Consider the following 15,652-nt stretch of genomic DNA (forward strand, 5'->3'; position numbering starts at 1 on the left):
AAAATAAAGTCAGATCCCTGTTATGTCGTTTAAAAAGACGTTTAAAAATCTGAGTGAAACTGTCTGCAGTACCTCCATCTTCACTGTGTTTGTACCAGCCATATTTCTTCATCATCTTTTTCTTAGCCACCACAGCACCTGCCATTTACACCACAAAAAGACAACATGTACAAACAAAAATTTGGTTTATTGACTGAAAAAAAAAGTACACATTTAAAACAGTTTGAAATGAAATGACATTCATGCATATTTTAAATGCTTGTCAGTTTTTCCAGTTTCAATAGAAGTAATTATGAAATTACAGATAAAGAGTCCTACTTGGTACAAAACGCAATAAGATCAGCTAATTGCATTTAATATATATTTAAACTTTTTTTTTTTTTTTTTTGCAATTATCATGCATTCAAGTGTCTAAAAAACATTAAGTATATTCTTTTGAAGTATATTATTTCTCTAATAAGTAATGCGAGTGTGTACTACTTTTTCACATGGATTGCACGTCATGTGATATTCTGTCATCTGCAGTGGGCAAAAGTGTTTCTTTATGATTGATTTGCTGCTCACTCTCTGTATGATAGTGTGATTATGTGTAATATGAAAGGAATACTAAACAAACGTATATTACGTTTATTTCCATCCTCATCCATGTCCTCTGCTTCGATGAGCCAGTCCATGTAACCGATCATGTCCTCCTCCATCTGCTGTTTCTCCTGCGCCTCCTGCAGCTCACCGCGACACACGGCCTTCTCTCTCTCTTTAGAGAACTCACTGTGATGAGAGAAAGACACACGCATTACAGTCCAGACCTTCACAAGATGTCCAACAACTGACATCACAAGTCCCCCTTACCCTTCAGTCTCATATATTTACATAGCAGTATCAACTATTAAATATACTACACTAGACTACTATAAAAACATTTATATGAGTTAAAAAGCTCAAAAGGGATCAGGGCGGGAGTCACTCACCCGCTCAACACACCCAAAACAAGATTGAGGACAAAGAAAGATCCAAAAATGACCAGAGACACAAAATAAATCCAAGGCAGCTCAAACCCGATGGAATCATTCATCTGAGAGGAACAGTAAGGTTAGTGAGTCATTCTATGTAGTGTTGTTATTGTTGCCTAAAACCAAAAACTTGAATGAAAAAGCTGATTTGCAGTGAAATAAAATAAAAATATTAAAATAAAATAAAAAATAGTCATCAAAAAGTGGACATTAAAAAGGTTGCATTGGCAAATAACTGAAATAAATGTTATTTAAGTTGAAGTACTAAAATGAAAAAAAAACTAATAAAAATACAGCTAAAAAGAAAATGTAATTGAAAATTATAGAAATGAAAATTATAATAGCACATAACAAAAGTACTATAACTTTATCCTGTAATTAAAATTAACTTCAAAACATAAATGAAAAACTAATTAAAAATATTAATAAATTGAATACAATCGTAATTAAGACAAATTATATAAATGATACTGAAAATACATTAGTCATATTTTAACAAGTATAATATATAAACATTTAGGCTACAGACAGTGTGCATTTTAACATTTATTGCCTGGCCTCACTTACTTTAATTTTAAGTGCTTTTAAAATGTTAGTTTTTTAAAAAAAATTAAGGGTCGAGTTGGAAATATTATTTTCTCATGTAAACATTAACTGGTGTTCTGGAAGAATCGGCATGTGTGTTAATGTGTGTTGATCTGATGATATCAAAAATCTCTTACACACACACACACATACACACACACACATATGTATGTATATATAATTAGCTATAATATTGCATAAAATTAACATTCCATAAACTGTAATATTTAAATCAGAAAGAAGGAACATCGCAAATAATCTTCTATTTTAATTCCAATAAATGATTAGTAACTCTGGCTTAATAAAATCAAGAGGGAATAGATGGAGGACAGGCCGTACCCAGTAGAGCACATCAGTCCAGCCCTCCATAGTAATGCACTGGAACACAGTCAGCATGGCAAAGAAGATGTTGTCAAAGTTGGTGATGCCTCCATTGGGTCCCTCCCATCCTCCCCGACACACTGTGTTGTTCCCCTCACAGAATCGACCGTTACCAGCAAAAGCACACGGTGTTGGATCATCTTCCACCATTAAATCTTTCCAAATGAAAACAAACAGTTTATTAGGCTTTCTATTATTAACAGTGAACAAACTCCCATTTAAAGGGATGGTTCACCCAAAAAGCAATTCTCACCTGTTCCTACATAGAAGCAGGTCTTGTGCATCCTGCCTATGAAGAGCTCCAGCCCAATGATGGCGTAAATGATGATGACAAACATGACCAGCAGACCGATGTGAAGCAGAGGCACCATGGCCTTCATGATGGAGTTCAACACAATCTGCAGACCTGCACACATCACAAACAGAATCACAATCACTGTAGATGTGTACAGATATACAGTCAGGAGAACACACGAACACACACTTACTCGGCACACCGGACACGAGCCGCAGGGGTCGCAGTACTCTGAAAGCTCTCAGCGCTTTGACATCCAGACCGCCTGGTTTACCTGCAGCGTGATGAGCCTCTCCCGGTTTGTGCTCGCCCATCTCAGCTATAACGCTGAAAAGACTGCAAATGGAGCACACATACCCTGTGACATCTACTGTCAGTTGAGTACATCATGCAGCCTTAAACTTTGCCTTTATTAAACAATTTAAATAAAATTAACACAATCAATAAACAATTTAATAATTAAATTAAAGTCTTTCTATAAAGTTGCATATATATCCAACTTTACACCAGTTTACAGTATATTCATGTAAAGCAATATATACTATATCTCAACTGCGATATTATCTGCTAAATGCAACTATAAGACATGAAGACTTTCTGTTAAGCTGCTTTGAAACTATGTGCATTGTGAAAAGCACTATACAAATACATTTAACGTGACTTGAATTTGAAAGGATTTTTCAAGTAACCTCGCACATACCCGACAATGACAATGACAAAATCCAGCAAGTTCCAGCCGCTGCGGATGTATGCACTGGGATGCATGACCAGGCCGTACGCGAGGATCTTTGTGAATGTTTCGATGGTGAAAATGACCAGAAACACATACTCCACTTGTTCCTAGGAATAATTAAGGTAGTAAAAAAATAAAAAATAAAAATGCCATTTTGATGCTAATACTTAAAAGTGCATTACCACCACCTATCTCTCAAGTGGACCATTGAAACTCTATCTACAATCTCAATTAGGAGTGTCAATGGTCCACTCGAGCGATAGGTGGCAGTAATGCACTTATAAGTCTGTGATCCGCCATAAAGCAAGAAGAAGGCGATTCTCACGCCTGCTGCTGAGGACGCTCACAAGAGGACGCACTCAGGAGAGTTCTAACAGTTCAGACATTGCGTGAATCGTAGGTAAAATAAAATGCTATATGTTCAGTTTCTTGCACAGACTAATCGTTTCGTGTCTTTTTTTGGTTTTGTTTTATTGTATGTTTTAGTGTGATTCCAATCCACTTCCATTATATGACTGACAGACTGCAACGGTTTGTGTTAAAAATCTTAGTTTGTGTTCTACTGAAGAAACAAAGTCACCTACATCTTGGATTCCCTGGGGGTAAGCAGATAAACATCAAATTTTCATTTTTGGGTGAACTATCCCTTTAAATCTTGATGGACATTGTTGTGTGAGAAAAATAAAAAAACAGAAAAGAAAAGATAAAAAGAAGCACGGAAGCAATCTAAAAACAACAAGAATGATGATTTGTTGAAATCATAATTGTCTATATTAAATATGCAGTCAGACAGTAGATCACATTAAGGGAAATGAGCGAGAGGCCATAGTGAGAGAACAGATGGTCGATACGCTTATCCTGTTTGGTATTCAGAGCTGTCAGTCAAACTTCAAGCCTAATGCAATTATAGTATTGCACCTGACACTGGCAGCCCTAAACGACTTTGTAGTCTTCTTTTTACTAGTTATCCTCTGTTTCACAAGCAGATCATCAAATTATAAACTATCACAGGCATGTTGTTCAGCCAGGGGCCAAATGAATACACCTTAAAGTACTTTCCATAACAACACTGTGTTATAACCTGGTGCAATGTGAAAATCTTACTGAACACGAAACCGCTGGACAACATGCAGTTATTGTATGTTGCACAAGATTTTGAACCAATGAGATCTCACAATAGACAGGACTAACAAGTGTGATGTTGCAGTAGTGGAAATCAAGTGTGTAACGAAATGTTCTGTCACTAGTCATAGTTTATGCTTTAGTGTAAATGTTCACATATGCTCAAAAAACGTTACATGTAGTGAATGGTCTACACTATTAGGTGTGATCTCCGTTCCTTTGATTCTGGCCTCTTGACTGTACCCTCAAGTCACTTACGATCTATGGGTGGCTGGGCTTTTTCTTCCCTTGCTCTAAAACTCTTGAAATCTCTTCCCTATGATATCAGAAATGCAAAACCTTTTAGTGTTTTTGAATCCCTTCTTAAAACTTTTTTATATTTGCTTATATGTGATTTGTTTTTATTTCTATAGTTATTTATATTATTATTATTAACAAATGAAACCCTATTGAAAGTGTTATCAAATATCAACAGAACAAAATATAAATATAAATAGGATGTATTTCAATTTTATGGCTGAATTTAGGCATTACTGTACACAGGTGCTGGTCATATAATTAGAATATCAGTTTATTTTTTTTCCCTAATTCCATTCAAAAAGTGAAACTTGTAAATTATATTCAATCATTACAGACAGACTGATAAATTACAAATGTTTATTTCTTTTAATTTTTATGATTATAACTGATAACTAAGGAAAATCCCAAATTCAGTATCTCAGAAAATTAGAATATTGTGAAAAGGTTCAATATTGAAGACACCTGGTGCCACACTTTAATCAGCTCATTAACTCAAAACACCTGCAAAGCCTTTAAATGGTCTCTCAGTCTAGTTCTGTAGGCTACACAATCATGGGGAAGACTGCTGACTTGACAGTTGTCCAAAAGACGACCATTGACACCTTGCACAAGGAGGGCAAGAAACAAAAGGTCATTGCAAAAGAGGCTGGCTGTTCACAGAGCTCTGTGTCCAAGCACATTAATAGAGAGGTGAAGGGAAGGAAAAGATGTGGTAGAAAAAAAGTGTACAAGCAATAGGGATAACCGCACCCTGGAGAGGATTGTGAAACAAAACCCATTCAAAAATGTGGGGGAGATTCACAAAGAGTGGACTGCAGCTGGAGTCAGTGCTTCAAGAACCACTACACACAGACGTATGCAAGACATGGGTTTCAGCTGTCGCATTTTTTGTGTCAAGCCATTCTTGAACAGCAGACAGCGTCAGAAGCATCTAAAGACAAAAATGACTGGACTGTTGCTGAGTGGTCCAAAGTTATGTGCTCTGATGAAAGTAAATTTTGCATTTCCTTTGGAAATCAGGGTCCCAGAGTCTGGAGGAAGAGAGGAGAGGCACAAAATCTACGTTGCTTCCACAGTCCGTGATGGTTTGGGGTGCCATGTCATCTGCTGGTGTTGGTCCACTGTGTTCTCTGAGGTCCAAGGTCAACGCAGCCGTACACCTGGAAGTTTTAGAGCACTTGATGCTTCCTGCTGCTGACCAACTTTATGGAGAAGCAGATTTCATTTTCCAACATGACTTGGCACCTGCACACAGTGCCAAAGCTTCCAGTACCTGGTTTAAGGACCATGGTATCCCTTATCTTAATTGGCCAGCAAACTCGTCTGACCTTAACTCCATAGAAAATCTATGGGATATTGTGAAGAGGAAGATGCGATATGCCAGACCCAACAATGCAGAAGAGCTGAAGGCCACTATCAGAGCAACCTGGGCTCTCATAACACCTGAGCAGTGCCACAGACTGATCGACTCCATGCCACGCCGCATTGCTGCAGTAATTCAGGCAAAAGGAGCCCCAACTAAGTGTTAAGTGCTGTACATGGTCATAATTTTCATGTTCATACTTTTCAGTTGGCCAAGATTTCTAAAAATTCTTTCTTTGTATTGGTCTTAAGTAATATTCAGATTTTCTGACATACTGAATTTGGGATTTTCCTTAGTTGTCAATTATAATCATCAAAATGAAAAGAAATAAACATTTGAAAAATATCAGTCTGTGTGTAATGAATGAATATAATATACAAGTTTCACTTTTTGAATGGAATTAGTGAAATCAACTTTTTGATTATATTCTAATTATATGACCAGCACCTGTATATATATGTGTGTATATATATATATATATATATATATATATATATATATATATATACACACACACACACACACACACACATGAATGTCAGTAGCTGAATGTGTTTGGGTGGAGCACAGAGGTATATTATGTTATTTGATGTGTTGCTGGAGAACACTGTGGCAGATCATGGTAGTGTTGGCAATGCACACTCACCAGATTGTGGTTGGTGGCATTGGAATCATCTTCAGGAAATGGTTTGGAGACACCTAGGGCAACACAGTTGGCAAAGATGGCCAATAATATGAATATATCAAAAGGCTTAAAAGTCTGAGGTCAAGGAAACAATTGTCTTGAAAACATACAAATGCACAAGGATTGCACACACACACACACACACACACAAACACATTTGGCAAAAGGATATTTCCACTCCACCAGGGCCAGTGCTGCCATGCGTATAGGGTTGCTGAGAGTGAGGCAGCACAGAGCTCTGGGTGCACGCAGGGCTGATTTGTTAGCTTGTGTGTGCTTCTTGGCTCCTCCAGCTCTCCTTTGCCCTGCTGAACCCGTTGAGTTGAGTGTGTCTGTCTTGCTGGGGTCAGCCAAACCGGCCCCATCTGAAATAAAGGTCCTATTATTTAAACTATGTGGCCAACAAGTTATCTCCATCTAATTTTAATATTAAAAGATAAAAGTTCACTCAAAAAAACTGAATCTCTCAAATCACTCCATATTATTTTTTTCTATAGTTAAAAAAACAAACAACAACAACAACAACAAAAAAACACTCCTAATCTTCATGACCATATTTTAGATCCCTAAATCCTACCCCATTACTAAATTTAACAACTGCCTTACTAACTATATATTATAATATTGAGAAAGATTTGGTCCCCAAATTAAAATGTGACCAAACTGACAATCTACAAACCAGCACCAGCTCGTTGTTCAAAGATTCTGCTTTGTGTTCACATGTGTTCAGGATAAATGATGACTCATTTTTCATTTTTGGGGAACTCTGTAATCACTTCAACTCACATCTCAAAATACAATAATGACAACAAAATAAATGTTCAAGCTTAATTATAAAGGCAAAAAGAGCTAAGATAATTTGGCATCAGTGAGATTTATGTGAGCCTATGGTGTTAAATAAATAATAAATAAATAAAAGTAAAATAGTCAAAAACCAGTGATTTGCATATAAGTTGTATTTGACCTAAACTGCATACTATTAATCATACGAGTCTTAAATTTGGCATTTCTCCATTCGACAGAACCTTATAAATATTTGAAATAATGTTAAATAAAGAGGCCAGATGTGGCAAACAGAGTGTACACTAAAGACGCCTAATAAGGGATCAGGCCTAGTGACCTAGTTCAGAGAGAAAAGAACAGCTAGTATTTGACACTCTGACTGTATCTATCTATCTATTGCTAGAAATGCAAGGATGTGAATTGCAAATGCAAACATGTAATATTTAGTGCACCTAAAATATATGGGCTTACTTCTATATTTTAATTTCAAAATGTAATTTGTCAATAGCCTGCTCATTATTTTAGTTGAATCACGATAATCGTCAGTTATGTGTAGTCTAATGCTGTCTTGTGTCCTGTGCTTCAGTGAAGGTATTTATCAGATTACTCACCTTTAGGGACCGCGTCCATATCCACGACTTCTTCAACACCGTCTGCTATCTATTCCCACGAACTCACATGAAACAATAACTTTCAGCACCTTTCATATCTAGGCTACTGACAATATCTCTCTGCCCGAAGCGCGTCTCGAACAGGTGTCGCGCGCAGGTGAATCAGCTCACGCGAGCCGCAATGAAGACACGCGACTCGAAAGACGGGATTTAAAAGCTAGGTCCAAACACCAAAACATTTTTCTTATATGTATTTACACGAATAATAATAATTAAAAAACAACAACACGTCGATTGTTTTATATGTAACACTCATTAAAGAAAACAAACGTCTATTCTCTTGCCGTGCGCGCGCGGGTAAACCGTGCATGCAGGATTAACTCGCGTGAGCCGGTTAACGGGGATCATTGTGCTCAACCCTTTCAAAGGGGCGGTGGAGACACGGGGAATGTTCTGGGTGACTTGAAGCATGCTAACCAAATATTTCTAAAGTTACTCCAAGTAAACTATTTTTAATAGTAAGAAAAGAAAAACAGAACATGAAACGAAATGATCTATAGGCCTACTTATATGAGTCACATCCCTATTATAAAGTCATTTTACCGATCACAGCGCCTCTAAGCGGTAGCAGACGAAAAAAGACAAAGACCGCGAATACATGAAAGTTTATTATAACCATTGCAATGGACGAGCATTTCCTGAATATTAAAGGCAGCTGATGTTGTAAACATTACACATGCAGGAAATACAAACGCCTTCATTTTTGAAGGAATGATCACTTAAGCAATGGTTTTCAACCATATTAAAAACCTCAAATAAAGTAAGAATGAGCATAATGCCACATTTCTCTGAATCACCCAAATCTGTGTTCGGTTACACCTTCAAAGACATTAAGATACATGTTTATTAGATCATTTATGTATATGACTAGAGTTCATATCTCTCCTTAAAATACGATCGTTTTGCCAAACAATATCAATTTGTGCAATCCACATAAATGGAAACATGATTCATTTTCTTGATCACTCATTCGTGTTGCAATGACAGAGAAGTCTTCACCTTGGCACTTTGTAAGAGTGCAAAGAGCTTGTGGCATGGCACAACTTGAAACATGAAATAAAACTCAAAACAATCAGTAAAAATAATATTTGGTCAAGTAACAAACTGGCAAAGAGACATCCTTTAAACATGATCCACAAAATCAAGCTCACAGAAAACACATTTAAGGATGGAATAAAGTATAGGCACAATTAAATCCATAGAATGATGCAAAAATGTGACCCTACATATTGCTGTTCTTATATTTGGGCATCTATAGTCATACACAGCTGATCCTGTAATCTTACTTCTTGCTTTACTTCTGGGTATCCTTCATATACTGCATCGTAATTAAATCCTGTCCACTGGGCCCTTCCTGCATCTCTGAGAGACTTCAGCTATATACCATACATGTTTTTCCAATATCTGTTTCCATACATATTTTAAGAACACGCGAGAAGCTCCAGAAGGGGTGAGCGATAGCCCAAATATGTAATAGTTAATGCAGCTATGATCCAGCCTCTTGTTCCTGTCCCAGTGCCTCCAGCAGCAGACCCATAGGAGTCCTCTTCAATCCTATACTCTCCAGCTTATTCTCCAGTTTATTCTTAAGGTTCCGGAGTCTCACTGAAGCATGGATCAGGATCACTACAATGAGAAAAAGTCTGTTAAGCTTGTAAATTCATATACAGTGCATACAAAATATTATCAAAACAACCAAGTCACATGAGAACAAATACTAACTTAAAATGGGGAAGGCAATGCCAAAGAGGAAAACAGCTACCCCTCCTAAAACAGACAGAAGAAGGTAGCTGGAGCCCAAAATTGCAGCCAGGACGAGCGATGGATGATTTCTCCGGAATCGCCGGATTACGGCCTTGTTTTCAGCCGCCCAGACAAACCCCAAGAACAGAAGGATCACAACTGTTGCCCCGAGAATCAGCTGGAGTGGTTGGAAATACCTATGACACAATAACACACACACACAAAGAAAAATACAATTTAAATAAATAAACATGTCATGACACATGTAATGATAGCAGCAGCATCATAAGAAAGAATAACATAATTAAAAACAATTTATCTGTGTGTGTGTGTGTGTGTCTGTGTGTAAATTTATAATTTATATATATTAGGAATGGGCCGAGGAAAATCACATGTTGGTTTTACTATTTTGCAAGTTGTATGAACAGTAACTCATTTCCCGATTTTAAAACCTATATAAGGTAACAAAATATAAAACAAAACAGAATTGCAGGCCATTAGTAGGCGAAAATAAAAATCTTTGTTATTACAAAAAATAAGGACAAAGATACACATATACACATAATATACAAATAAAACAAACAGCATTTTCAGGTACAGTAGGTGCATTTAGAAGTGACATTCAAGAAACTGAATAAAAAAATAAAACAACTTTATAATTATCGTTCTTGGTGTGAACGGGCTTTACACACACAAATGAACATATCTTGCAATACACTGTAATGTTAAAAAAGAAAGAAAGAAACACATCCTAACACAGTGTCTTGGTCTTGTGTGTGGGGATATTGTTTCCAAGCACAATGTGATTAATTACTTTATATTCATTTAGATTCTTCAAAGAATATTGTTTTCTTTGGCAGGCAGCACAGTGTGTGTGATATGAAATATATTGGAAAAACCTGTTTTGATCAGTAACAATGCAAATGTATAGTATCAACACCTGTGGAGGGACTTTACTTCACATTAGTAAACTCACCCATATTTATGTCCACAGACATGCCAAGACAATAAAAGCACTTTCTAATGGCACCAGGTTTTTTTTGAATGCAACAGTGAGCACATAATGGGCTTCTGTGGAACTGGTCACTGCTGACCACTTCTGCCAGTGTGACTTCTTTGCATGCATGATAAAAAACTTAATCTAAAAAGTAGTATAAAGAAGTGATTGATCATTATAGACAATCACTGAAGACACTGATCCCAGGTGAGTATTTCAAATACTCATTTTCAATAATGAAGCTCTTAGCCCTTCTATGAAATATATATTTTTCATGTCTGGAAAGACCTTCAGGTAGCTTTCCAAACCTTTTGAAATCTGCAAGGACTTTGACTTTTACCTCATCACTATTACTGCACCGACAAATCTATAGAGGGGTCTTATATATTATTGGTTGTTAACTTAATATTTTACCCTGTCTGTAGTCTCGTATATTAAATAGTTTGACATCGCACATTAGATTACATAAGTAATTGTACAGAACTGTTCTTCATCACCCAATCACTTACACCAATGGGCCTTTATGTGATTTGAGTACCCTTAACTAAGTTAACCATGGTATTAAATATATATTTTTGATTGTTTGCTTCAAAAATACTCATTATGAATGTTGTTTTCATTGTGTTTTTTAATTATTATTATATATATGGAATCAAACATTTTTATGAAAGTTGGATAGGTTTTTTTTTTTTTACCTGGTTACCTGGTCAGAAGAAAATGATCAAAAAAAGTTTTTTGTATTATCTTTGGAATTTAAAGCTATTATCTAAATAGTGAGTCTGAGACTATGCAATGGCAGAAAATAATCACAACAGTGTATAAGCCTGTTGAAATCCAGATATAAACATTTGTCAAGTATATGTCATGTTTTACACATATGTGAATGAAATCAATATTTTGCTCTTTATTCATAGATTAAATGTACCATCATGAATGACTTTCATTTTATACACGTGACTTATTTCATTCACATGTACTAAAATGTTAACTTTGGAATAATGTAAGCTTGTAGAATAGGATTAAAATATTGCGAAATGTAAAACATGGATGCTAATTTAATCATCTTACCATATGCTTCTAACCATATAGAGCATTGTGTGTTTTGCGGGAAAACATAAGAACGTTTATATTTGAATTGAAACGTTAAAAACATTAATTTAATAGAAATATCTAGCTGAAGTTATGTAGGCAACCAACTGCAATAAAGAAAGACAGTATTATCACAACTGAAACTTTATTATGCAGTCAAAGATACATTTATACCAGTTTTTTTAAAGTTAAGCAAAGCTTTCAAAGTGAAACATTAGTAGCGCTTTAAAGCGAAACCGGAAACTCATATATTCATTTAACTCCGCCCAGAAAATCTCAGACCCCGACTCTTTCAGAACACCGCACTGACACGGGTTTAAAAACATGATTATTGCTTCATAACTGTCTATTAAGGGACAGATTGACAACAAAACAACGTCTTTTATAGCTCAAACCTACCAAAACATATTTGCAATATCACTTAAAGCTGAAACTCCAAACAGAAGTGAATGTTTGTAATAATATAGCAATGGCCTAACCTTTTTATTTCTTCAGTTAAGTCACACTACAAAGTAATACATTGTGAGCATTTTTATAAGAGCATTCAATTCAGAGCACATCACAAGTGTTGTTCCCTGTTTGGGAGACAGAAGAACAGTGAATGGGTCTGAATGAACGAACACGTCACGGTTTTCTTACCCGACAACGAGCAGAAATGCCACGGCGGAGACAAAATAGTTGGACTGGTAGTACAGCAGGTTGTTAATGATGCGGTTGTTCCACCGATCTAAGTTCCGGACATCAGGCACTGAGAACCGGGCCGAACCCAGCACAAAATCGTCCAGGGTTCGCAAAGGCGGAGGCTGAACATCCACCATTTTTGACGCTTCTGGTGACTACATTTACCAGAATGCATTGCAGACACACGCGAGAAAAGCGGTCAAATACAAAACGCCTGAAATAGACAACAAATGAAAATAAATTAATTAAATAAGTAGTTTTCTTAACGTGCGTCTTTAATATTAAGGAGGCATGTAACGTTTTTGTATTTTATAAAATGCTTTTAAAACTATATAAATAATTACACTAGCCTAAATAATAATAACAGCAACAGAACACACTGGTGTCAAAGGGAACAAATGACATCCAAAGGAAATCATTCCCAGTCTTACTGTTAGACTTAAAGAAGGGACTTTTGACTCCTGCTTTTAATAGCACAAATATGAACTAAAATGCAAATGTGGGGGGTTGGGGTTTCCACAATTTATGGTCTCATGTGTCCAGACACTTTCAAGTCAGAACAAAATTGTCAAAACAGTATATATACAATAGGGTTCCTGCTCTATTATTAACACCTAATAACATCTTTAAAACATCTAAGCATCAACCATAAAATACTTTATTGAGACAGGTTACATACCTGTACATATCATCTTCTTGTGCTCTAAAATACAAAAAAAAAAAAACATACAAGGCTTTAAACGAAGATTGTGATAAATAGACCGTAGAAAAAATAATCAGTAGCAAGCTGGAGAGACTGTAAATATTGAGAGGAAGAATGCTTAAAGTTACTTTGGTAGATGAATATTAAAGTTTGAATATCATCTTTAACAATGGTGTCTTTCCTGACTGCACATTCTGGTTTGGATATAAATGAATTGTTATTGCTAGCTTGAATGGAAATTATATATAACTCAATTATAATAACTCAAAGCAAAATCTAAAAAAAGAAAAAAAAGAAAGAAAAAAAAGACCACTGGTGTATCAGTAGTCAGGTTATGTTTTAGATTAGATAGATAGATAGAATTTTAAAATTAACTTTGAAAGGAATCATATCTCTGATCTAGTTATACAGTTTGTATCAGTGTTCAAACAGGCCTGGATGAACTATAAAAATATTGAGTTCTGAGTTGAGTTAATGGAAATCGTTGGATGACGATATTCCCTTTTCAACAGGACAAAACACAAATGTATATTACAATTCATAATACAGATGACATTCTGTTTGCCCCTGAGTGTTCATCTGATAGAGGATGAGAGCTTCAGGAGGATCCCTGTCTATGAGGGGGACTGTAAACTATGATCTAACAATCCTCTCTTTTTTCACAGTGTATATTATTATAGTCACCACTGCACAACAGTGAGTTTACTGCTACGGTCCATAACTGCGTGTCTCTTAGCCTTCTTTTGGGGGAAGCTGACTCAGGTCCTCCACAAAACGACCATGGAATACATACAATGTTAAATACAGGGTTTTAAAGTATGGACCCTGCACGTAATATGTAGGAAAAAAACAAGATATTGTGGCCTCAAATGATTAATTTGTTCTCTCGTTATAGATAAACTGTGGCCACGTCATACTAATTAGTTCTTGCTAATTAGTTCTTTGCTTGTTTTAGGTAAATCAGGACCACGCTGTACTAATTAACTTATTTTTTAGGTCAACTGTAAACTTGGCTATGTTGTACTTATTTGCTTTCTCATTTTAATTAAGTTGTTACCACATGTTACAAATTTATTTTTATTTTTTTATAGTAAATTTAGGCCCCTTTGTGCATATTTATATTCTTATTTTAGGTAAACTTTAAACTTGGCCATGGTGTACTTATTTGTTTTCTCATTTTTGGTAAGTTGTTGCCACATTTAAAATAATTTTTGTTTGTTTTTAGTACATTTTGGCCACTTTTTGCCTATTTGTTTCCTTATTTTAGATAAATTATAAACTTGGCCATGTTGTACTAATGTGTGTTCTCGTTTTGGGTAAATCGTGGACACTTCGTCCTCATTTTATTCCTTTCTTTTTTGGCAAATTATGGCCACTTTGAACTCATTTTTTTTCCTTTTTTTTGGGATAAATCATGGTCGTTTTCTCGTTTTAGCAAAATGTTTGCCATGTTGTACTTTAAATAAAGGATGTTTAACTATTAATGTTTTTATACCATGGTATCGAGTATTGTGTACTTTTGGTGGTATCAGTATCGAATACTAGATATTTGGTATTGTGACATCCCTTGTCATGTTGTACTAATTTGCTAAATTTGTGGGGACAAATTCTTAATTCACGGTCACAATATCTAGTTTTTTTATCCACATGTGCGGGTCTTTGTATGTTTGACAGGATGTTTGTAGGTTATGTAGGATGTTTGACACCTAATAATAAAAAAAATAATAATAATAATTCAAAGAAAAAAAATGGAAATGTGTTTTAGACATTCTTTGTATTCCTCAAAAATGAACTGGCATTGTTATGAAAACATTTACAAAGTTGACAAGAAAACTGTATTGTTTAAAATCTGTTCGTATTTTAAAAGCTGTGTAGTGTATTCCAACTTTAATGTCTAATGTTGTGGAATAACACTGATAAAAGAAAAACGACTATCATGCTAAACGTACTGCGAGCAGCCAGTATGGCTCCAGTGTTGATGGAGTTCCAAGGGTCTTCTTTACCCCACAAACGCACAAGACCAGAGTCTATGGTGGAAAAGAGGCCAGCCCATACAGCAAAACTACCTGCAGGAGAAACAGACCCACACCTCAATTTATAGTGAATCACTGATATACAAAATACTAAAACTAGACTTACACTACACAGTTTTCTACAGCACGATATTCACAAGTTTACCCTTACATCTAATCTGAAAGTGAATAGTAAGCATATTTTGGCGTGCTGTCCTGGGGGGGGGGGGAGGGGCCCAGAGCATAACCCGAACCCAAAGAACTCCCCCTATCCCTAATTTGGGATAAAAACAAATTAGAAGTGAGGAGTTGGGGTGGAGGAGTGAAATTTGAAATGAAAGAGCTATATTTTTAAGTCATTATCCCTACTGTATCGTATTTGGTGCATTACTTTCTAAGGCCTCTAAACAATCAACATGATCAAAACTGTTGTGCACAACCTACTACATGCATTTTACATGCCTTACAGCATTAAAGTTAATACTGTATTTGAAAGTTA

General features: G+C 35.8%; 2 protein-coding genes across 2 annotated transcripts in view; both read right to left on the reverse strand.

Moving 5' to 3' along the window:
• Positions 1-8,302, reverse strand: part of cacna1fa (calcium channel, voltage-dependent, L type, alpha 1F subunit a) — a 34,029-nt gene extending 25,727 nt beyond the window's left edge. Inside the window, exons 1-10 of the mRNA XM_026244103.1 lie at positions 7,869-8,302; positions 6,628-6,839; positions 6,436-6,540; positions 2,972-3,111; positions 2,465-2,607; positions 2,230-2,382; positions 1,935-2,131; positions 969-1,072; positions 626-768; positions 73-138 (exon numbers count right to left, since the gene is read on the reverse strand). Of these exons, the coding sequence (XP_026099888.1) occupies positions 73-138; positions 626-768; positions 969-1,072; positions 1,935-2,131; positions 2,230-2,382; positions 2,465-2,607; positions 2,972-3,111; positions 6,436-6,540; positions 6,628-6,839; positions 7,869-7,887 (1,282 nt within the window). The 5' untranslated portion in view covers positions 7,888-8,302. The remainder of the gene's footprint in view (positions 1-72; positions 139-625; positions 769-968; positions 1,073-1,934; positions 2,132-2,229; positions 2,383-2,464; positions 2,608-2,971; positions 3,112-6,435; positions 6,541-6,627; positions 6,840-7,868) is intronic.
• Positions 8,303-8,518: 216 nt separating this feature from the next.
• Positions 8,519-12,611, reverse strand: LOC113070705 (PRA1 family protein 2-like). The gene is made up of 3 exons (XM_026244102.1): positions 12,397-12,611; positions 9,651-9,868; positions 8,519-9,554 (listed from the first exon to the last, which is right to left on the reverse strand). The coding sequence occupies exons 1-3, from the start codon at positions 12,573-12,575 to the stop codon at positions 9,415-9,417; spliced, it is 537 nt and encodes a 178-aa protein (XP_026099887.1). The 5' UTR covers positions 12,576-12,611; the 3' UTR covers positions 8,519-9,414.
• Positions 12,612-15,652: the final 3,041 nt, after the last annotated feature.

This window comes from Carassius auratus, unplaced genomic scaffold, assembly GCF_003368295.1.
Source record: "Carassius auratus strain Wakin unplaced genomic scaffold, ASM336829v1 scaf_tig00005214, whole genome shotgun sequence".
Classification (NCBI taxonomy): Eukaryota; Metazoa; Chordata; class Actinopteri; order Cypriniformes; family Cyprinidae; genus Carassius; species Carassius auratus.